Source organism: Phyllostomus hastatus, unplaced genomic scaffold (genome assembly GCF_019186645.2).
Source record: "Phyllostomus hastatus isolate PE091 unplaced genomic scaffold, TTU_PhHast_1.1 phas_scaffold_501, whole genome shotgun sequence".
In the NCBI taxonomy this organism is placed as follows: Eukaryota; Metazoa; Chordata; class Mammalia; order Chiroptera; family Phyllostomidae; genus Phyllostomus; species Phyllostomus hastatus.
Window position 1 is genome coordinate 46,870,315 of NW_025334033.1, and position 24,039 is coordinate 46,894,353.

Consider the following 24,039-nt stretch of genomic DNA (forward strand, 5'->3'; position numbering starts at 1 on the left):
AGTTTATTTTTACTTTTTTTAAAGAAAGTTCCATATTTCTTAAAGATTTTATTTATTCATTTTTAGAGAGGGAAGGGAGGGAGAAAGAGAGAGAGAGAAACATCAGTGTGTGGTCGCTGGGGGCCATGGCCTGCAACCCAGGCATGTGCCCTGACTGGGAATCGAACCTGCAATGCTTTGGTTTGTAGCCCGCACTCAATCCACTGAGCTACGCCAGCCAGGGCATATTTTTACTCTTGTATCATTTATTGGTTATTGTTTTATTTTCCATGCGGACAATGGTAAACCTACTTTTGCCCACCCTGTATATTGAGTTTTATAAGCCAACCCCAATCTTTCAAGATGCTCTCTCCCCACTGGCGTTGGCACTAAAATCAAGGCATCAGTAGGCTATTCAAGCATTCCATGAAGCCAGCTGCTTCTGGATAAGGATGTATATGGGAAGATCAATGAATTCCACAGACATGAGCCTGTTGCCACTTCTTTTACAATGAAACATGTTCCCCAATTACAAGCAATATGTATGTAACGACACTGCAGGAAGTAAGCCCATGGATGCTGGTGCTGGCAGAAGTACCATATGAGCAGGGAAGAGAAATCTTTCCCATAATATATGTCTATTCTAGTAAGGACAAGTTGCTGTTACCTCTATGATATAAGGGGTCTAGTGTAATCGACTCGCTACCAATTGGCTGACCACTTCTCCCAGGGAAAGTGATATTGAGGGTCCAGTCTAAGTCTTTATTGTAGGTATGTTAGGTTTACTTGAGGCATTTGTTTAGCCAGGTCAGCCTTATTGAGGGGAAGTTAACATTGAGACCACACATAGTCTTCATCTTTGCAAGATGGCCACATTGTGCTTAAATTCATTGAGCAAAGACTGGTGAGTCTGGAGAAAGAGGTGACGTGAGGTTTGTGGTACATGTCCTCTTGTCCACCTAACCGAGAGCATCCTCTACAGTGGATGCTCTTTTGTGAACATTCTTACAGGATTTAAATATTAATGACATTCTGCCCATTTGACAGGTCCATCCACCATATACCTCTTCCCCACACCTTCTTTCGACTTAGTGTCTCCCAGTGCTTCTGTTCTTTCCAAGTCCTAAGCATACAGTGAAACTGTTAGCAACTTCCCATTGATGAGTATAGGTCTGCCCTGGCCAGTGTGGCGCAGTGGATTGAGCACTGGGGCTGAAAGGTTGCTGGTTCAATTCCAGAACACATGCCTGGGGTGTCAGGGTGCAGTCTAGCTCACTGATGTTTCTCTCCCTCTTTTTCTCCCTCCCTTCCCCTCTCTGAAAATAAAATCTTTTTTTAAAAAATCAGTGTTGAACAAAATAAATTAATGAGCAACACAGAACCAGAGACATAGAAACAGGGAACAGACTGACAGCTGCCAGAAGAAAGTGGGGCAGCAGGAATGGTGGGAAGAAGGGGAGGGGAGTAGTCAAAGAACATGTATGAATCACCCACGGACATGGACAACGGTGCGGGGATGGACTGTGGGAGTGGGGGGTGCAGAGGGATGGAGGAGGGCAAAGGGGGAAATTGGGACAACTGTAACAGAATAATCACGAATAAAATTTTTAAAATTTGTAAATAAATAAAGAATTTTAAAAATCAGCATAAATCTATTCTGGCTATTTCTCAGTCCAGATGAAGTAGACAACCAAATGCATTTCTTGGAGATCTTGCTTCACCACTGTCTTTCAAGGGTACTCCTCAAAAGTGTTTTCTGTGTGGTGCAGAATTACCTGTAAGCCAGGCATGATATAGGTAAATTACATTGGTTGGTTTTCAAATGTTAAACCAACTTTCAACTCCTGATATACTTGTTGTCTTCTCTCTTTTTTCTTGATCAGTTAGCAGCTTGTGGGTTTTATTGATCAATTCAAAGATATAGCTTTTGTTTTCATTGATTATTGCTATTTTTGCCCATTTTCTATTTTGTTGATTTCTACTCTCGATTATTTCCTTGGGCTGCTTATTTGTGCTTGTTTTTCTACTTTTAAGTCTTTTTTCTTTTCTAATATAAATGTTTAAAGCTGTAAATTTCCTTCTAAGCACGGCCTTATCTTTTTCTCACAAATATCAAAATGCTTTATTTTCATTATGGTTCATTAAAAGATATCTTCTAATTTCTTTTGAATTTTTGACTTGTGGATTATTTAGAAATGTGTAGGTTGATTTCACTATATTTTGAATTTTCTTTTTTTTTTTTTGGTATATGTGAGTCACCATGACTTTTTTTTTTTTAATTTATTGATTATGCTATTACATTTGTCCCTTTTCCCCCCTTCCCTCCCCTCCACCCTGTACCCCCTCTCCCACCCACGTCCCCCCCCCCTTTAGTTCACTTCCATGTGCAATTCTTATGAGTTCTTTAGCTTCTGCCTTTCCCGTACTATTCTTGCCCTCCCCCTATCTATTTTCAACCTACATTCTATGCTACTTATTCTCTATACCTTTCCCCCCCTCCCCTCCTCCCACCCCCCCCCCTCTTGCTAGCCCTCCATGTGCCCTCCATTTCTGTGGTTCTGTTCCTGTTCTAGTTGTTTACTTAGTTTCTTTTGGTTTTGCTTTAGGTGTAATTGTTAATAATTGTGAGTTTGCTGTCCTTTTACTATACATGTCTTTTCTTTATCTTCTTTTCTTAGATAAGTCCCTTTAGCATTTCATAAAATAAAGGCTTGGTGATGATGAACTCCTTTAATTTGACCTTATCTGAAAAGCACTTTATCTTCCCTTCCATTCTAAATGACAGCTTTGCTGGATATAACAATCTGGGATGTAGGTCCTTGTCTTTCATGACTTGGAATATTTCTTTCCAGCCCCTTCTTGCCTGTAAGGTCTCTTTGGAGAAATCAGCTGACAGTCTGATGGGAACTCCTTTGTAGGTTACTGTCCCCTTATCTCTTGCTGCTTCTAGGATTCTCTCCTTCGTTTTTACCTTGGCTAATGTAATTATGATGTGCCTTGGTGTGTTTCTTCTTGGGTCCAACTTCTTTGGGGCTCTCTGCGCTTCTTGGATTTCTTGGAAGACTGTTTCCTTTGCCAGATTGGGGAAGTTCTCCTTTATTATTTGTTCAAATAACTTTTCCACTTGTTGCTCCTCCCCTTCTGGTACCCCCTATAATTCGAATGTTGGAACGTTTAAAGGTGTCCTGGAGGTTCCCAAGGCTCTCCTCGATTTTTTTTAATTCTTATTTCATCATGCTTTCCTGCTTGGTTGATTCTATCTTCCTTCTGGTCCACTGTATTGTTTTGAGACTCAGATTCCTTCCTTTCTCTATTGGCTCTCCTCCGCGTATCTTCCTGCATCTCTTTTATGGTACCCTGCATCCTTTCATCTAAATTGCGCCCTAAAATCAACCAATTCCGTGAGCTTTCTAATCACCAGCGTTTTGAACTGTGCATCTGATAGATTGGCTATTTCTTGGTCGCTCAAAAGGATGAGTCCTGGGGGACTGATCTGCTCTGTTGCACACATGTCTTATGTCTTTCCCTGTCTCTCCTTTTTTTTTTTTTTTCCCCCGGACTCGATTTCACTATATTTTGAATTTTCTAGGAATCTTATTGTTATCATTTTATTCCATTGTCAGAGAAATAATTTAAAAAATGTCAATGTTTAAAAATTTGTCAATAATTGTTTTATGGCTTAACGTATGTGGTCTACCCTGGTGAACATACAATTTGCATTTGAAAAGAATGTGCATTTTACATTTGTTGGGTATAGAGTCCTATAAATATCAATCAAGACAAAGGTGTTGATAGTGTTCAGTTCTTGTGTGTCTTTGATGATTTTCTACCTGGTTGCATAGAAAGGGATCTTAAATCTTTAACTATGACTGCGGAATTGTCCATTTCCCTTTTAATTCTATAATTTTTGCTTCACATATTTAGAAGCTCTTATAAGGTATATACCCATTTATGATTGTTGTGTCTTCTAATATACTGACCCTTTTAATATTATAAAATACCCCTTTTTATCTCCTTTAGTACTTGATGTCTTGATCTATTTCTTCTGTTATTAATATAGTCACTCCAGTTTCTTATGCTTCATGTTTGTATGTCTTTATTTATTTTCAAACTATGTGTCTTTATATTTCATTTACTTAAAATATGTATTTTATAGGTCATAAATGCTGCTAAATATCTTAGAGTGCACAGGGCATTTCCTCACAGTGAAGAAGTATCCACAGCCTAGTGTGCTGAGAAACCCTGATCTCTGGGTAACGATGAGAAGTTGGAGTGAAACTTCAGAAAATAGACTTCCTTCAGATGACATTATTAATAGGGCTTTTAAGCAAGGGATGGAGAGCAGCTACTGATACTGATCCTTCCACTGATGTGGAGGTTTAGAGAGATTCGGGCATTCTACAGTCTTAACTTGGTTTGCAGGAACACAAATGTCCCCATTCCCAGTTTCAGTGTCACACCCTCCCCAATCAATGCCCTATATTTTAATAAAGAGTTGTGGCAAGGCTATGAATCAACTGATGTTGTAATCTGGAACCTGTGCGATTAAATTTTGTGTTTGATTTTCAGCAAAATTAGTCTGTGAGTACAAAAAATAAGAGTTTCATTTAAGGCTGCTGTAGACGGTTTCATTCTCTGGCTGTGACTTGAACTGAATGTTTAATGCCTTGAACTTTCCATTTCTTTTTTTAAATTTTACTTTAATGATTATACTATTACAATTGTCCTGATTCTTTCCTCTTTGCCTCCTTCCACCCAGCACCCCCTACTCCCTCTGGAAGTCCCCACACCATTGTTCGCGTCCATGGGTCATGAGTATAAGCTCTTTGGCTACTCCATTTCCTGTACTGTAGGAATAAGCCATGTCTTGACTGGAAGTCAAATGATTAGGCAGGAGTCTTGAAAGTGAATAATTTTCCCTGAATCCTCATATTTTTAGGTGTCCTCTCCTTTACTCTCTCCAGGGAATCAATCCGAAATCTTCAGCAGGGGCCCTAGAAGTACAGTTACTTTGGAGCTGGGTGGAAATCTAGTGGTTTAACTACTTACTTTTTTAAAATATATTTTATTGATTATGCTATTACAGTTGTCCCATTTTCCCCCTTCACTCCCCTCCTCCCTGCACACCCCCTCCCACCCATATCCCCCCCTTTAGTCATGTCCATGTGTCATACTTATAAGTTCTTTAGCTTCTACATTTCCCATACTATTCTTACCCTCCCCCTATCTATTTTCAACCTACAATCTATGCTACTTATTCTCTGTATCTTTTCCCCCTCTCTCCTCCTCCCACTCCCCTGTTGCTAACCTTCCATGTGATCTCCATTTCTGTGGTTCTGTTCCTGTTCTAGTTGTTTGCTTAGTTTCTTTTGTTTTTGTTTTAGGTGTAATTGTTAATAATTGTGAGTTTGCTGTCCTTTTACTATACATGTTTTTTCTTTATCTTCTTTTCTTAGATAAGTCCCTTTAACATTTCATAAAATAAGGCTTGGTGATGATGAACTCTAACTCGACCTTATCTGAGAAGCACTTTATCTGCCCTTCCATTCTAAATGAAAGCTTTGCTGCATAGAGTAGTCTGGGATATAGGTCCTTGTCTTTCATGACTTGGAATACTTTCCAGCCCCTTCTTGCCTGTAAGGTCTCTTTTGAGAAATCAGCTGACAGTCTGATGGGAACTCCTTTGTAGGCGACTGTCCCCTTATCTCTTGCTGCTTCTAGGATTCTCTCCTTCATTTTTACCTTGGCTAATGTAATTATGATGTGCCTTGGTGTGTTTCTTCTTGGGTCCAACTTCTTTGGGACTCTCTGAGCTTCCTGGACTTCCTGGAAGTCTATTTCCTTTGCCAGAATGGGGAAGTTCTCCTTTATTATTTGTTCAAATACATTTTCAATCTGTTGCTTTTCCTCTTCCCCTTCTGGTACCCCTATAATTTGGATGTTGGAACATTTAAAGATGTCCTGGAAGTTCCTAAGCTTCTCCTCATTTTTTTGAATTCTTATTTCTTCATTCTTTCCTGTTTGGTTGTTTTTTTCTTTCTTCTGGTCCACTCTATTGTTTTGAGTCCCAGTTTCCTTCCCATCACTATTGGTTCTCCGTGCATCTTCCTTCCTCTCTTTTATGGTAACCTGCATTTTTTCATGTAATTTGCGCCCAAAATCAACCAATTCTGTGAGCTTCCTGATCGCCAGTGTTTTGAACTGTGCATCTGATAGATTGGCTATCTCTTAGTCACTCAAAAGGATGAGTCCAGGGGCATTGATCTGTTCTTCTGTTTGAGACATGTCTCTCTCTCTCTCTCTCTCTCTCTCTCTCTCTCTTTTTTTTGGTCTGGTCGCTCCTGTTACAGTGAGGGGCAGAGCCTTAGGTGTTCGCCAGGGCTGGGCACCCCAGTTGCTAGATTGTGATGTTATATGTGGGGGGTGGGGGGTGGGGGGTGGGGGGGTGGGGGGTGGGGGGTGGGGGGTGGGGGGTGGGGGCGGGAAGGAACAATGGCGGTAGCTCCGTTCTCCTGGGATCTTAGTCCCTTCTCTGAGATCCTGGGTTGTGGGCTCTGCCCTGGTCCACAATCGCCACCTCACTGGGTCCACCAGCTGCCACTTGCGTACTCAGGGTCCACCCGCCGCGATCTTACGCCCCCCAGATGCCTTACGCGCTCCCAGTTGCCTTATGCGCCCAGTTCTCCCTGTTCTCTGTGTGCCGTGCCCTGCACCCCGCGCCCGGCCACTCCTCTCTGCCCCTCCTACCAGTCTGGATGAACGGGTCTACTTCAACTTCTTGGCTGTCCGACTTCCATTCAGATAAATTCTCTATCAGTTCTAGGTGTTACTCTGCCTCTAAATTGTTGTTGTTCTAATCTTGGTTGTGCATGGAGGTACGGTGCGTCCACCTATGCCTCCATCTTGCCGGAAGTCCTTAACTACTTATTTTTAATCAGTTATTCTGCTTGTAGTCCCAACTTTACCCCTGCTTCTTGAAGTACCTGGTGCTGCTCATTCTTTTCTTTTTTTTTTTTTTTTAAGATTTTATATATTTAGGGTGGGGAGAAAATGCAGACAACTGTAATTGAACAACAAAGTAATTAAAAAATAGATTTTATATATTTATATTTGGAGAGAGTTTAGAGAGAAGGGGAGGGAGAGAGAAGGAGAGGGAAAGAAACGTTGATGTGAGAGAGAAGCATCGAACAGTTGCCTCTCTCATGCTATCCAACCAGGGATGGAATCTACAACACAGGCATGTATTTTGACTGGGAATCAAACCAGCAACCTCTCGCTTTGTGGGATTATGCTCTACCACCTGAGCCACACAGGTCAGGGATGCCCATTCTTGAGCCTTCTGGTAGTTTTGTGGGGCAAATCAGGCTTGATCTTGGCCTGTCCTTTGTTTATTGGATCAGTTCCCACTACCTTTCTGCTTTCCAGTTTCCAAAGTGTTGGTAAGCTTACCTCCTCTTCTGTTCTCTGAGTGATAGACAAATGGACAGACCATATATGACAATAGAACTCTGACCCATAACCTCTGTAGCAACCAGCCTGGAAAGCCAAACCACAATGTCTGACACAACAAGCTCAGAATGGTCTGAACTTGTCAATGATTCAACTTCCTTATATTTTGCCCACACTTCTAACACAGGACCAACCACAGAAAGCCAGTCCAATCACACAAGAAGTCTGGCTTCTAGGTAGCCTTTCTGTGGCTTCCCCATAACAATGACCTTCAATTAGAGCATATATGAAGACTTCCTTTGTTCCCCCACCCCCCCGCCATAAACCTAAACTTTCCCACTCCTCTGCCTGCATGCTCTGAGTCTTTGCCAAACACACGTGATGGTGGCTGACTCCCAACTGTAGAAAACTCTGAAAAAATAGCCTCTGTTCATTCTCATTTGGTTGGTCTTCATCTTTCTCTATATTCTTCTACATTGAAGTTTTGTGTTTTTCCCATTTTTTAGAGGGATTTCAGGAGTAAGTGGAGTTACATGTGGCTCAATCCATCATCTTTAACTGGAGGTCTCTGCCTGTGTTCTTTTCTCTCTGACCAATTTTCCCTTTCCCCTCCAGCTCCAGATAGCCGAAATAACCTTTGTCTTTTCCTCTTGTAAACCTGGATGCAAAATTTATCACCTATTTATATTCCTCTAAAGAATCTCTTGGAACAAACGCATTGGAGAATGATATAGACTTTGCTGAACCTTACCTACGAGAGATAGGATAGATTAGGTTATATAACACCTACGAACCTCACAGTAAAGAACTTAAACTCAGTTCCCCAAACACTTGAAACATTTCTTTCTCCCCCAGAGTCTCTCCTCTGAGATGATTTTCTCTTTCTCCCAGCAAGTTTGGAGCCTTGCTGACTTCCCCATCTGATTCCCCTCACCTCTTTACCCTACAAAGCAGTGCAGCTCAGCCCCCAATCACTCCACTTACTGCAGAACAAAAGGAATGCTGATTCACCAGGCTTTCTACACCTATTGTTAGATGAACTTGTCCCATCGGGGATGTATGTGTTTCACCCTCACTCTAAGGGGCCTTCATGAATTTCTTTTAAATGAATACAGGCATCTTTCCCAAGAGGTAGTTTCATTCCAGGTCCTTAGGAGGAAAAAAAGTTCTCTATATCTCTAAAAATGATACATTTTCGTACTTGCTAACAGTTTTTTTGTGTTTCCAACTAGCTTGCCAGCTTCTCCAGTGCCTAGCTACATATTTTTATAATCTGTAGAGTACCTAACAATATTACAAGAGTTTATATAAGAGATCAGTGAGCAGAAAGGATGGATAGGATTTCAATGGAAGGAAATGGGTTTCTCAGAAAGTGCCTATTTAGTGGTTCCTCTAAGTTTGACCTTTATCTTTAACACACTAAACAAGTCCAATGAAGGTACCATATTAAAAACCGTTGTTGCGTGCCTTCAGTGCTGGGCACTCTACTCAACAGGGTTTATTTAGTTGACCTGTGTGGCATGCAGTCATTATCACTATCTTTCATTTCTTCCATCAGTTCGGGATTGGGTTCCTGGTGACAAAGGCTGGGCGGCAGTGGCTTAAACAAAATAGCTGATTTTCTCATGTAAAGGAAGTTCCAAGGTAGGTAGTTCAGGGTTAGCGTGGAAACTACAGAAGGCATAAAGGATCCAGGCTTTGTCTACTTCTCCATCCCATCTTCTTAAGCACGTGGCTTCCATCTTCAAGGTGCCGCTGCGGTGTTAGGGAGCTGTTGGAGCTCCAGCCATCAGGCCCTAGTCTTCTCGGGAAACAGGTCGGAGGGCAATGACAAAATGCAAGAAAACAAAAAGCCTGTGGCAGTTGTCTGCATTCTTTTGGGGAATTTTACCAAAAGCCCAATGCAAAGAACTTGTGTTTACACCTCACTGGCCAAAACTTAAGTCACACAACTAGACCCATTCCCAATGGAGACAAAAATGTATTTTTTAAAGATTTTATTTATTTATTTTTAGAGAGAGGGGAAGGGAGGGAGAAAGAGAAGGAGAGAAACATTGATGTGTGAGAGACATCTGGTTGCCTCTCACATGCCCCCAATTGGGGACCTGGCCTGCAACCCAGGCATGTGCCCTGACTGGGAATTGAACCAGCAACCCTTTCATTTACAGGCCAGCACTCAATCCTCTGAGCCACACCAGCCAGGACTAAAAAAATGTATTTTTTAAGTGCAATTTTAAAATGTCCTCTGACTTCTGTCACTAAGTACAGGGGGAGGATGGATATGGGGTGGGTGCTAGCACTTCCTGACACAGTTCCTCCTGAGTTTGCTGTACATGATGTTCTGGTGCTCGGTGTTAAGTTGTCCTTGGATCAATGAATAAATGCATAAAGCATTTTTAGATAAACTAAGCAGTTCACAATATGATCTTTTCTTTTAATTGGCTTTGTTTCTAGAGCCGTTTCAGGTTTATGGAAAATTTGAACAGAAAGTACAGAGTTCCTGTATACCTCCACACAGGCTCCCTTATTATTAGCAGTCTTGCCCTGGTGTGGTCCATGTTACACTTGAATCAATATTGATACATGATTATCCTCTCAAGTCCACAGTTTATTTTAGGGTTTTCTCGTATTGCAAAGTTCTATGGGTTTTGACATGTGCATCATGTACCCATTACTACAATATTATACAGGACAGTTTCACGACCCTAAAAATCCCCACCTATGCACACTGTCCTTCCTCCTAGGAGTCCCTGGCAGACACTGGTCTTTTTATTGTCACCATAGTAGTGCCTTTTCCAGAATGTCATATAGTTGGAATCATACAGTGTGTACCCTTCTCAGACTGGTTTCTTTTCTTTCTTTATTGTTTAAAAATATGTTATTTATTTTTGTAGAGAGGGAAGGGAGGGAGAAAAAGAGAAAGAGAAACATTGATGTGAGAGAGAAACATCGATCAGTTGCCTCTCACGTGTACCCTGACCAGGGATCACAACACAGGCGTGAGCCCTGACAGGGAATCAAACCTGCGACTTTTCACTTTGCGGAACGATGTCCAACCAACTGAACCATACTAGTCAGGGCCAGACTGGTTGGTTGCTTTTACTTAGCAATATGCATTTAAGGTTCCTCTATGTCTTTTCATGGCATGATAGCTCATTCCTTTGTATCACTGAATGATATTCCATTATATGGATGTACCAGAGTTTGGTTATCCATTCACTTGCTGGAGGATACCTTGGTTGCTTTCAATTTATGACTAAAACTCCTTTAAACATTTGTATGCAGGTTTTTGTGTGGACTTAAGTTTTCAGCTCATTTGGGTAAATACCTAGGAGCATGATTGTTCGGTTGAACAGTAAAACTATGTTTAGCTTTGTATGGAACTGGCAAAATATCTTCAGAAGTGACTGCTGTTTTACATTCCCGCCAGTAATGCATGGGAGTCCCTGTTGCTCCCTGTCCTCCCCAGCATTGGTGTTGTCAGCGGTTGGATTTCAGCCGTTCCGTTAGGTTGGCCAAAAGTCTGCATGTTTTTTTTCTGTAAAATAAAATGACACATTTTTCATCTTCACCAATAACTTTATTAATATGGATATTTTGAGTATGTTGGCTATCTCCTGCTATTGGCTTCCAGTGGGTGAGGCCAGGGTGCTGCTAAACATCTTGCAATGCATAAGACAGCCCCACAGCAAAGAATTGTTAGGCCAAAATGACAACGGTGCCAAAAAAATTCCCAAACCACTCTGACACATTCAATCAGTCACAGCACCTTCTTCATATACTGCAGAAATCTTTTCTTTTTTGCATTTCAGTTGCATTTTTACCTTTCTTGAAATAATAAAGCACAATACACCAAAAATGTTGTATACTTCCTTCCATCTTCAATATTAAAATGGCTACATAAAAATTCACCAATTTTGAGAACTTTTTTAAATGAATGCTGATATGACAGCTGTCACAATACAATCTAACAAAATTGTTTAGAATGAAGTTCAACACAACTAAACAGTACTAGAGCCATTGTACAGAAAAAATGTTGAGTTTTTGTCCTAACTATAATAGGATTTAGTTATTCAATGAAATATTAGTATCTCATTGGTGTTTTAATTTGCAATTCCCTAATAACATATAATATTGAACAGCTTTTCATGTGATTATTTGGATATTACCTATCTTTTTTTTGGTGAGGTGTCTGTTTAGATCCTTTGTTCACTTTTTAATTGGGTTGTTGACTTTCAAAAGTTTTTGTATGTTCTGGGTAAAAAATCTTTTTTTTTTAAAGATTTTATTTTTATTTATTTTTAGAGAGGGAAGATAGAAAGAGAGAGAGAAACATCAATGTGCGGTTGCTGGGTGTCATGGCCTGCAACCCAGGCATGTACCCTGACTGGGAATCGAACCTGCGACACTTTGGTTCGCAGCCCACACTCAATCCACTGAGCTACGCCAGCCAGGGCTTTGGGTAAAAAATCTTTATTAAATATATATGTTTTGCAGATATTTCCTCCCAATCTGTGACTTATCTTTTCATTCTCTCATGTAACCAATTCTTTTGGCATGAAATTATTCATGTTTTCTTGTTTCTTAAATCTATGCCATATTTTTTAAGTGTTACTAAATTTTTATTTTATTTTTAAGTATATTTTATTGATTATGCTATTACAGTTCTCCCATTTTTTTCTCCCTGCACTCCCCCTTCCACCAGGATTCACCTCCCTCTTCAGTTCATGTCCATGGGTTGTACACATAAGTTCTTTAGCTTCTCCATTTCCTAAACTATTCTTAACCTCCCCTATCTATTTTGTACCTACCATTTATGCTTCTTATTCCCTGTATATTTTCCCTCCTCCCCCTCCTACTCCCCTGCTGATAACCCTCCATGTGATCTCCATTTCTGTAATTCTATTCTTATTCTAGTTGTTTGCTTAGTTTGTTGTTTTTGGGTTTTTTTGTTCAGTTTTTAATAGTTGTGAGTTTGTTGTCATTTTACTGTTCATAGTTTTTGTCTTCTTTTTCTTAGATAAGTTCATTTAACATTTCATATAATAAGGGCTTGGTGATGATGAACTCCTTTAACTTGACTTTATCTGGGAAGCACTTTATCTGCCCTTGCATCCTAAATGATAGCTTTGCTGGATAATCTTGGATGTAGGTCCTTGCCTTTCATGACTTTGCATACTTCTTTCCAGCCTCTTCTTGCCTGTAAGGTTTCTTTTGAGAAATCAGAGGCTAGTCTTATGGGATCTCCTTTGTAGGTAACTCTTTTCCTTTCCGTTGTTGCTTTTAAGAGTCTCTCTTTATCTTTAAACTTTGGCATTCTAAGTATGGTGTGTCTTGGTGTCATCCTCTTTGGGTCCAACTTGTTTGGGACTCTCTGTGCTTCCTGGAGTTGTATGCCTATTTCCTTCACCAAATTATGGACATTTTCATTGTTTTTTTCAAATAACTTTTCCACTTGTTGCTCTTCCTCTCCTTCTGGCATCGCTATGATTGGTACATTTGGAGATGTCCCAGAGGCTTCTTACATGGATCCTTGTTTTTTAAGATTCTTTTTTCTTCTTGCATTCTGATTGAATGTGCTTTGTTCTTCCTTGTGTTCCAAATCATTGATTTGATTGTCATCTTCATCCCCTGCACTGTTGGTTCTCTGTAGATTTTTATTTCACTTAATGTAAGCTTCATTTGTTCCTGGATCTTTTTTATGCTGCTGCTGTACTCAGTGACTGTACTTCTTTGAGATCCTGATCACCAGTGTTTTGAACTCTGTATCTGATAATATGGTTATCTCCATTTCATTTAATTCATTTTCTGGAGTTTTGTTCTGTTCTTCCAATTGGGCCCTATTTCTTTGTCTCCTCAATTTGGCAGCCTCCCTGTGTTTGTTCCTGTGTATTAGGTAGGGCCGCTTCGACTCCCTGTTCTAGTAGCATGACCTACCTGTAAATTCTGTGGGGTAGAGACTTAGGTGATCCCAGGGTGGGGCAACCTGCTTCACCACTTTGTGGCTCTGCATGGGGCGAGGGCTCAGAGGAGGGACAGTGCTGGTGCCAGGCTTCTGGAGGTTTGCCTGGGAGGAAGCTGTCTCCCAGCACTCACCCTGTTTCCAGTCATTTCCCTTTCTCCCCAGTTATGCCACTTATGCCCTTATAGCTGTTGCCCTCATGTTGAATCCCAGAGCAGGTGGGTCTGCATAAATCCTAAGTCCATGCAGGCCCTGTAAGAGGAGTCTCCTGATAGTCTGGCAGTTTATTCTGCTGCCCCATTCCCCACTGGCTTTTACTGACAGAAATTATGGGGATTTATCTTCCTGGTACTGTCACCCTGGGGTGCTGGGTGGTCTGGTTTTGGGCTGGGATCTCTTGCTCCCAAAGTATTCCTCCTAATTTTTATCTACCACCTGTGAATGTGGGGCCACTCATTCCGCTGCCTCCCCACCTCTCTCCGAGTCTCTGTCTCTCCTGCCCATCTGGATGTGTGTGGCTTCTTTAAATCCTTGGTTGTTGGACTTCCACACAACTAGATCTTCTAATGGTTCTGGGTGATATTTGTCTTGTAGTTTATTTGTAATTTTTTCTGTAGTTGTGCAAGGAGGCTAAGTGTGTTTACCTATGTCTTCATCTTGACTTGAAGTCCCAAATTAATTTTCTTAAATCTTCTTTGTATATTTGAAAAGTATGTGCGTTCTCCAAATGCTAGGTGCAGGGTTCTACACATGTGCCTTAGAAAATGTTAATAGCCTGGCTGGCGTAGCTCAGTGGATTGAGCTTGGGCTTCGAATCAAAGTGTCGCGTGTTCGATTCCCAGTCAGGGCACATGCCTGGGTTGCAGGCCACGGCCCCCAGCAACCACACATTGATGTTTTTCTCTCTCTCTTTCTCCCTCCCTTCCCTCTCTAAAAATAAATAAATAAAATCTTAAAAAAAAAAGAAAATGTTAATAGTATTGGAGACATTCCTGCAATGACTGGTGATTCTTGGATGTCTTTTCATATTTAACAGTGCTTTACATGGAATGTTTTATGTCCTCTCAAAATTCATATGTTGTAAACTAATTCCAATATAATGGTATCAGAAGGAGGGAGGCTTCAGAGGTGATTAGGTCATGAGGATGGAGCCCTTATGAATGGAATTAGCGCCTTATAAAAGAGGCCCAAGAGAGCCCCCTAGCCTTTTGCCCAAGCAAGGATACAGTGAAAAGACAGATGTCTATAAACCAGGAGGCAGCCACTTACCAGACAGTAAATCTGTCGGCACCTTAATCATAGACTACCCAGCCTCCAGAACTGTAAGAAATAAACTTCTGTTGTTTATAAGCCAACTTCTGTTGTTTATAAGCCACTTAGTCTATGGTATTTTGTTATAAAAGCCTGAATAGACTACAACAAAGAGTGAAGTACTAAAAAGCTGACTGGAAAGTCTTTAAGCACAGATGGGGCTTGTTGACTGGGCTTTCAGTGTAGGGTGAGTGCTTATGGACCCAGACAATTCATTATGGGATTCTTCAAATGTCAATATTCTGCCATACTAATCTAATGTATCTTCTAAAACTATGTTAACCTTTGTGTCCGCTGTTATCTCCTCTCCTGTTCTTATTTTTTTCCCTTTGGATTTATAAGCTTTTCACTCCTTTACTTTTCATTACATTTTTTTTATTGAAGTATATATGCACTCAGAAAAATGACCACAAATATGCAACCTGAACACACATGTAAACCAGCACTCAGATTAAGAAATTAAACATTATCAGCACTTCATGAACTTCCCCATGTTCTCCTCCAGTCATTATTCCACCAATAGCAGTGACTACATTGACCTCTGACAGCATGGATATTTGGGTAATTTCCAGTTTATGGCTAGTACCATGTATGAGTATGAACTTTTTTATACATGTCCTTTTTCATGAACATATTGATCCATTTCTGTTGGGTATACAGCTAGGAGTGAAACTGTTTGGACAAAGGCTTTGCATATATTCAGCTTTAGCTGATAGTGCCAAACAGTTCAACAAAGTGATTGTACCAGTTTATATTCCTTTCAGCAGCTTATTCGAGTTCCACTTGCTCCACCATCTTGCCAGTACTTGGTCTTTTCTGTTTGTTTATTTATTTATTATTTTCATTTTAGGCTTTCTGATGGATATGTAATGGTATCTTCTTGTGGTTTTATTTCATTTACTTTTTACCTTTTTGTTAGTTTTTTAAAAATGTGTTTCGGGATGGAGCAGATTAAAATGAAGGGGGTTAATCCTCTACATCTGTCAGAAATTTCCCCTGTATCGGTACTGATCTAATGGAACTTAGAACCTTCTTCCTGTACTGGAAGTAGGAAATACAATATAGAGGATGAGAGCAACAAGCTTTGTAATCAGACATGCTGAAGTTTGATTCCCAGCTCCAGTGCTTACTTGCTTTGTTACCTTGAGAAATTTATTTAACCTTCCCAATTTTACATAATGGCACTAAAAACAGTACTGCCTTACTAGGTTCTTACTAGGTTATTATGAAGATTATATGAGATACAATATGTAAAATGCTCTGCAAAATTGCTCTCACACTGTGATCACATACTCAACTAATGGCAGCTATTGTAATAGCTTATATTGTTTTATTTTTAAATTTATTTATTGATTGTAGAGAGGAAGGGAGAGAGAGAGACATCAATTTATCCTTCCACTTACTTATGCATTCATTGGTTGATTTTCGTGTGTCCTGACTGCGGATCAAACCTGCAACCTTGGCATATGAGACAATGCTCTAACCAACTGAGCTCCCTGGTCAGGGCTACACCTTATATTGTTTATGCACATCTCATTTCTCCTTCTGATTTACACATTCTATGTCAGAGCACACAGCACAAAGCTGCCTCACATATAATAATTGCTGGAAAAGACTGGTTGAATGAACGATTTTAAATATAAATGGAAGATATTGTGATTGTTATAAAAGATGGCATACATTATTATAATGCCTAAAGTACCAAATGCACTGCTAATGAGTAATACATTATTTAAACACATGTCTCTCCTGAGCCCTCGCAGGGTAGCTCAGTTGGTTAGAGCATTCCCCGTCAGGGCAAATACAGGAAACAACCAATGAAGGCATAAATAAGTGGAACAATCAATCAATCATTCTCTCTCTCTCCCCCGTCCCTTCCTCTGTCTCTCTAAAATCAATAAACAAAAGTTAAAAAAAAAGTGTCTCTCCTATTTACCTTCATCATTTGACAGTTAAGTAAATTAATACAGTAGAGAAACACTACTAGAGCTAATTAATAATGACAATTAGATGTCCCATATTGCATTTGTGAGGATTCCAAAAACTTAACCCTTTAAAACTAAAACAAACAAAAATTTTACCCCAGAAACAAAAACAAAACACCATTTTTCTGAAAAGAGTTAAGCCTTTTAAATTTTCACAGATCCTTATACTCAGCAGTGGAAAGACTGGGTCCAGCTGCCCCAGCGGCTTCCGTACAATATGGCGCCGCCTATTTGTGCATCCCAGCTGAGATTACGTCCTCCTAGTCCGTCGCAGGACCGGAAGTGGTTTCTGCTCTAGTGGATCCGGGTGGGTTCGCACAGGTGCCTGCGGAGGTTCCAGTTCTTGAGCGTGGGGGACCGCAGGTGTTCAGGTGGGATCCGGGTCGCAAGTAAGTGAGGATCACGGGCTGGCGAGGCTTTTCAACCAGTTTGTGCAAGGGGTGGAGGGCGTTTGCAGTGCGGATTGAGGAGAGGGGTCGTGGAGTTGGTGATGTCATCATGTGCGGGGGCGACTAATTGCGGGGACCATGCGGTCTCAGAGCTGCTTGGACTGCCCCTCTTTCCGCCCCTCGGCGCGGCTTCCTCGCACCCCTTGCTCGCGGCGGGGGCGGACCCAGTGCGGGGTCACCCACGCCCTACCAGGACATACGCTTTGGACCCCTTTTCTCTGTAGGAGCACCTACCAAACCTTCATGGCTTTTTCATCCAGTAAAAAACGAAGTACCGTCTGCAGCGCCTAGCAACTACTTGGGCGCTGCGTGTTCCACGCGTCCAGTTACAGTTCCCTCCCCCGGATTCGTGGGGACTTACCCCCGCCCCCATTGATACCACCTCTTTCCTCGCAGGCCACACCCGCTGTTTCGGGCCTTGCCTGGGAGTGACAGCCTCCTTTTCTCCCCATCTCTGGGACAGATAAAAATCGGAACGTTAATGATTATTTATTACATAACTAATAACCTCCTTATTAAAATATGAACAAACCCAAACCTTTATAAGCTCTTGACGTACTATGGGACGCAAACGAACTCTTTTTAGCTACCGACTCCTTTGTTAAAACACCAAAATAATTATATCGTATCACAAGGATGGAAGGAACTACACTGAAATGTCTTGTTAATTATCAGAATTAGGAAGTGCGAGGGAGATGATTGATTTTGGTCAGCTGAACTTGTTTTAAAAATGCATTTATTCTTCTATATTTATTTTAGTTGTAGAATCTGCATGCACTCTTGTAAAACATTGATGTGAACATTTTAAACAGTATAGATCTTCTTTGACCTCTTTCCATTTTTTCTTCTTTTATCTCTTGCCCCAAAGTAAGAACTGTTACCCATTTGGGGTGTGTTTTTCTATTTCTTTTCACTATATTTATTGACAAGTGTTTGCACATATAAGATAACATTGTGTTAAACTTTTACAAATGTATCTTTTTAAAAAGATTGTATTTATTTATTTTTTTTAGAGAGGGGAAGGGAGGAGAAAGAGGAAGAGAAACATCAATGTGTGATTGTCTCTTGCACATCCTCTAGGGGGGACCTGGCCAGCAACCCAGGCATGTGCCCTGACTGGGAATCAAACTGGCCACCCTTTGATTCTCAGGCTGGCACTCAACCAATGAGCCATACTGGCCAGGGCAAATGCATCTTTTACAAATAAGGTGTATTGTATCTACTCAGCAACTTGACTTTTTGTGCTTAAAAAATGGGTCTTAGAACTTTTTCTTTGTCAGCATGTACACATCTACCTTATTGTTTCTACTTGCTCTGTAAATTACATATTATGTTAAGATTTCGCTCTGTCTGGTGTGGCTCAATTGGAGTGTTGTCCTGTAACCAAAAGGTTGGGGGTTCAGTTCCCGGTCAAGGCACATACCTAGGTAGTGGTTTGATCCCTGTTCCTGGCCCTTACATTCCCCTGTATGGCACATAGGGGAGACAACCAATCCATGCTTCTCCCATACATCAATGTTTCTCTTTCTCCCTTCCCCTCTCTCTAAAAAGCAATGAGAAAAATGTCCACAGGTGAGGATTAAAAAGAAAAAAAAAAGACTTCACAGTATGTGAGATTCTGTAGATTGCTTACATTTTTTTACTGTGGCATAGAAAAATCCTTCCACGTGTGTCTGTGTGCCCCTGTGAGCGTGTCTCAAGGATAGCTACCTGCAAGTGGAATTGCTGGGTGGGAGGATTTGGATATTTTGCGTATGTATGTTGTATTTTAAGTACAAAGACTTTCCCAGTCACATCACCTGGAGCTCATTTCACCCACTACTGTGTTTGACCACCAGTCTCTTGTCTGTCCTTCAGCATGAGGAGGCAGATACCCTTTCCACGGGGAGGGGAAATCCATGGTTTGTCGCCTTTGCCAATAGCAAAAATGTTGGAGAGCCTTGTGGCAAAGCTGTTGCCATTGACATCGTTCATGTGAACTACGTCAAAGGAACCAGGGTGTCTCTCTCTGTTGCTTATCACACCAGTTCTTCCCAGGTCAGCACCGCTGGACACCAAAAGTAGGTTACCGGTATCAAACTGGATGAAATCAGTAATTTTGCCAGTCTCCAAATCAGTGTGAAGGGTGTCATTGACCTTGGTGAGGGGATCAGGGTAGTGGATGGTGCAAGTGTCCTGCGTCACCAGGTGAAGGATTCCTTTTGTGCCCACCAAGATCTTCCTCACTTTGTACAACTTGTACGTGGCCTCCTCCGTTGTGTTACGATGAACAGCAAAGCGACCCTTGGTGTCATAGATCAAATGGAAATTCTCTCTGGTCTTATCAATGCTGACCACATCCATAAAACCATCGGGGGAGGTTGTATCAGTTCGGACCTTGCCATCAATCTTAATGAACCGCTGCATGCAGATCCTTTTTACTTCACCTCCTGTCAGGACAGACTTAAGTCTGTTCCTTAGGAAAATGATGAGAGGGAGACGTTTTACCAGCTTGTGGGGACCGGTAGATGGCTGGTCAGTTTATCCAGCATCCAATGCTTTGGAGCTGCTACACACTTCAGAGGCTTCTTGGGACCAGGAGCCATGGCTGCACTGACACAGAAAGAGGCGAGGATGTGGATATTTTAATGCCAAAGTAGCTACTACTGAGATTCTGTTTTCATGGTTGTTGGCAAGTTCTATGTCCTCTTCTGAGAAATGTTTCATTTCTATTGGGTTGACTTTTTATATGTACATATACTAATGTTATACTAGATAATAATCTTTTGTCATTTATATATATTTTAAATATTCCCAACTTAGTGCTTGTTTATTTATTTATTTATTTATTTATTATTTTAAATCCTTATCTGAGATGTTTTACTGATTTTAGAGAGAGAGGAAGGGAGAGAGAGAGAGAGAGAAACATCACAGTGAGAAACACTGATCAGTTGCTTCCTGTAGGTGCTGGACGGGATCAAACCCGCAGTGTTTGGTGTGCGCAGCGATGCCTCAGTCCACGGAGCCGCCCAACCAGAGCCCGACTTAGTGCTTTTTAAAGTGATGGCTTGTCTTTAGCTGTGTGGCATCTTTATTAAACCCAAGTTTTAAGTTTTATGTTTAAATATCTTTTACGTTTGTGTTTTGTATTTTCTGGCTATCATTCCCTACCCTAATGGTTCTCGAATGGGAGATGTTTTGCCTCTGAGGGGCCATTTGGCAGTGTCAGGAGACATTTTGTAAAACTGAATTTATAGAGGGAGGAAGGGAGAGAGAAACATCAATTTGTTTTTCCACTTATTTATGCATTCATTGTTTGATTCTTTTCTTTTTATCCTCACCTGAGGACATTTTCATTTGCTCTTTTTAGAGAAAGAGGGGAAGGGAGAGAGAAGAACATCAGTGCAAGAGAGAAGCATCAATTAGTTATCTTTGCATGCACCCAGACGGATCCTACATGTCTGGACTCGGAGTCACATGTACCTGTGCCTGGACTGGGAATGGACCCCACAACCTTTTGGGTATGGGATGATACTCCAACCACTGAACCACACCGGCCAAGGCCATTGGTTCATTCTTGTTTGTGCCCTGACTGGCAATTGAACTCACAACCTTGGTGTATAGGGATGATGCTCTAACCAGCTGAGCTAGCCAGCCAAAATCATGTTTAAAATTGAGAAAGAAGGCACAATCAAGATGCAAATTGGCACCCTGGCTGGTGTAGCTCAGTGGATTGGGTCATCACCAAAGGGTTGCTGGTTCAATTCCCAGTCAGGGCACATGCCTGGGTTGCAGGCCAGGTCCCCAGTGGGGGGCACGTGATAGGCAACCATACAGTGATGTTTCTCTTTGTCTCTTTCTCCCTTCCCCTCTCTCTAAAAATAAATAAATAAAATCTTTTTTAAAAGAAAGATGCAAATTGGTGTCAAAGTATGAAACATTTGGCTGAAAAACAAGATAAAATTTAGGAGAAAGAACTGCAAAGTTTTGGATTTAAGTGCGAAATATAAACTACAAATATACGAAATGCAATTTGGTATCTGAGTATTTTAATTTATCACAAGCTTTGTGGTACCCATTAGTCATATAAAACATTCTACTACTACTTAAAAACATTTCATACAGCATTAATAAAATATAGGTAACATAGGTAATAGTATCAATGTAGCCCACACCAATTAGACCGTGTCTCAAATACTGAATACAGACCTACGTGTCACATTTTAAGCAATACCTGGACGAACTTGGGGCTGTTCAGAAGGACCCAGCCACAGTGGTGAGTGGTGCACAAAGTAGGTTACAGGAAGGCTGGTTGGGTTAGGTAGACACACTAATGGAAGTTTTAGATAAGCGACTGTGTACACATTTCACAAGCTCTCGGGAGGGAGTAATCTCTTTTGTCATTTCAGGGGCCAGACTGAGCATCAAAGAGAGCAACTTCTATGTAGCAAACTTTAACAGAATGCGAGGACTTTTCAACAAAAACTGCCTCTTAAGGTAATGAACTCTGTCCCTAGCAGTGTGGAGGCACAGACCAGGTCAGAGGCCAGACAGAGGTCTGTCATATCCCTATTACTGTGGAAAGGATTCTCAAATGGTGTGGGAGCTGAGTTTGGGAGGCTCCTAAATTTTAACACTGTGATTCTTTGTTTTCCTTTAATAGAAGTTCTGTGAACCTCAGTAATAGTAACGACAAATATTTACTGAACCCTAATGTGCTAGCCAATACGTTAAGTGAAGTGTATCCATCATCTTACTTAAGCCTCACAATAATTCTACCTGGTAGGTACTGTCTTTCCCATTTTACCAAGGAGGAATCTGAGGTGTAGAGAAGTTCAGTGAACTGCCTGTTTGTATAGCTAGCAAGTGGCAGAGGCTGGCTTTCAACCTTAGGGTATTTGCCTCTAAGGCCCATGTCATTGTCTTCTACCTTAAGCTGCCCTCTGAACACTTTAACATATTTGTTTAATTCATTGAGTATGATTTACTTCAGGAATATAGTGATATTTCTTAAGCGTTAAGTGGAATATTTACATTGCCTGTCTCTGGAAAAAACGTTGTTTAAAAAACTTGTGGTTTTCTAATCATGGATATATATACATACTTGTATAGAACTCAAAAGTTATAACTGTTTGTAATAATTACTTATACTCCTACTACCCTTGGGTAACCACTGCTCCTCTATATGGTTACCCATGACTTCGTGGGGAAGCGTTCTGAGGAACTCGTGGTTAAGTGACTTTGTCGTGTAGAGCACAACGGCACAGCCTAGAGGGTACAGCCCTCCACATACCAAGGGTGTGTGGTGAGCCTGTCTCTTCCAGATTACAGACCTGGACAGCACGTTACCGTACAAAACACCAGGAGATTAAATCAAGCACAAGACAGAATGATGGCAGTCGAGATACAGTAGACACGAGATGTAGGAGGCTGCCACTGGCAGAACACAGGACATGTACAGCAAACTTTCTTTCAATAAGCAGAAACAGTACAGTCTAAAATAACAACAAAAAGTATAATGTGATATGTATTCATAAACCAGTAACATAGTGGTTTGTTATTACCAAGTATTATGTACTGTACGTAATTGTATATGCTGTACTTCTCTACGGCTGGTAGCGCGGTTGGTTTGTTTACTCCAGCATCACCACAAATGTGTGAGTAATGTCTTGTGCTCTGACATTGTAAGGGCTGTAATGTCACTAGGTAATAGGAGTTTTTGGTTATGATCTTATGGGACCAGTGTTGTGTGTGCAGGTCATCATATGTCATTATGCAGAGCCATTAACAGAAATTTTTTTGCTTAATGTATCAGTAAGTGGAAGTGAGGGTCTCACCTATTTTGTTTTAATTGATATGCTTTGGTGTGATTAAAAGAGCCCTGGGCAACTGGCAGAGGGCAGGAGGGTTTTCTTGGGTAAGGGTGGAGTACAGAACGTACAAAATTGAAAAAAATTAAAATATCACTGTTTCATGTGGAAATTTGTAGTGGGGTTTTCATGGATTGTAAATGGAACTTTTTTTAGGGAAAACTTGTTCCCATATAAGTTTAAATTCTTTGTGTAAATACATTGTTACCATTTGTTTTGCAGATTGTGGGATTAGTGACATGCTTTCCTAAACAGCAGCAGAGTTGAAGATGTCTCGACAGCTGGTAGCATTGACAGTGACTACACTTTTTGGTGTGGCAGTGGGGGGGTTTGTGCTGTGGAAAGGCATCCAGCGCCGGAGGAGTAGATCAAACCGTGGGACCCAGCAGCAGAAGCAGCTGCTGCAGCACAAGCAGCTGCCACAGCAGCAAGCTCCAAGCAGGAGAGAGCTGCCCCCTCCAGAGGAGGACCAGCTGCACTCCACTGCCCCCAGAGCCTCATGGGAAGAGAGGATCCTTGATGCCAAGGTGGTGACCGTGTCTCAGGAAGCAGAGTGGGATCAAATTGAACCCTTGCTTAGGAGTGAGTTACAAGGCTTTCCGGTACTTGGCATTGACTGTGAGTGGGTAAGTTAAAAAGCAAAAATAAAATCATCTGCTTTTCCAACTAGGGACCTTGAATAGTCAGATAAAGGATAAGATTAAAGGAGAATTAGCTTGTCCTCAACTTGCTAGTATGTAGATTTTAGCAGCGGAAGCTGCTTCTCTTCTCAGGAGAGGGGAGTGCTCATAGTCACAGATTTTAGAGTCAGACAGATCCATGCTGGCCTGTAACCCAGGCATGTGCACTGACTGGGAATCAAACCGGCGACCATTCGGTTTGCAGACTGGTGCTCAGTCCACTGAGCCACAGCAGCCAAGGCTACTATTAATATTTTAATAGTATTTTCATAAAGATGCCATGGAGAAGCTCATTAAGAACGTCTTTTTAAATGGGCATTATTATACAAGTTGGGATTTTAAAAGATAACAGTTAAAATTTGAGACACTGTTTAC

The 24,039-nt window shown here is 41.2% G+C and overlaps 1 protein-coding gene and 1 pseudogene across 4 annotated transcripts in view; one reads left to right on the forward strand and one right to left on the reverse strand.

Annotated features, from left to right (window-relative positions):
- Nucleotides 1-16,860: 16,860 nt before the first annotated feature.
- Nucleotides 16,861-24,039, forward strand: part of EXD2 (exonuclease 3'-5' domain containing 2) — a 41,129-nt gene continuing 33,950 nt past the window's right edge. The window contains exons 1-4 of one of the 4 annotated variants that reach the window (XM_045823139.1): nucleotides 16,861-17,075; nucleotides 21,524-21,611; nucleotides 21,778-21,896; nucleotides 23,207-23,610. In XM_045823139.1, the coding sequence (XP_045679095.1) occupies nucleotides 23,254-23,610 (357 nt within the window). In that variant the 5' untranslated portion in view covers nucleotides 16,861-17,075; nucleotides 21,524-21,611; nucleotides 21,778-21,896; nucleotides 23,207-23,253. Of the gene's footprint in view, nucleotides 17,076-20,484; nucleotides 20,636-21,523; nucleotides 21,612-21,777; nucleotides 21,897-23,206; nucleotides 23,611-24,039 lie in introns of all 4 variants that reach the window. The other 3 variants (XM_045823140.1, XM_045823138.1, XM_045823141.1) reach the window with 3 other exon arrangements.
- Nucleotides 18,947-19,720, reverse strand: LOC123808478 (annotated as a pseudogene).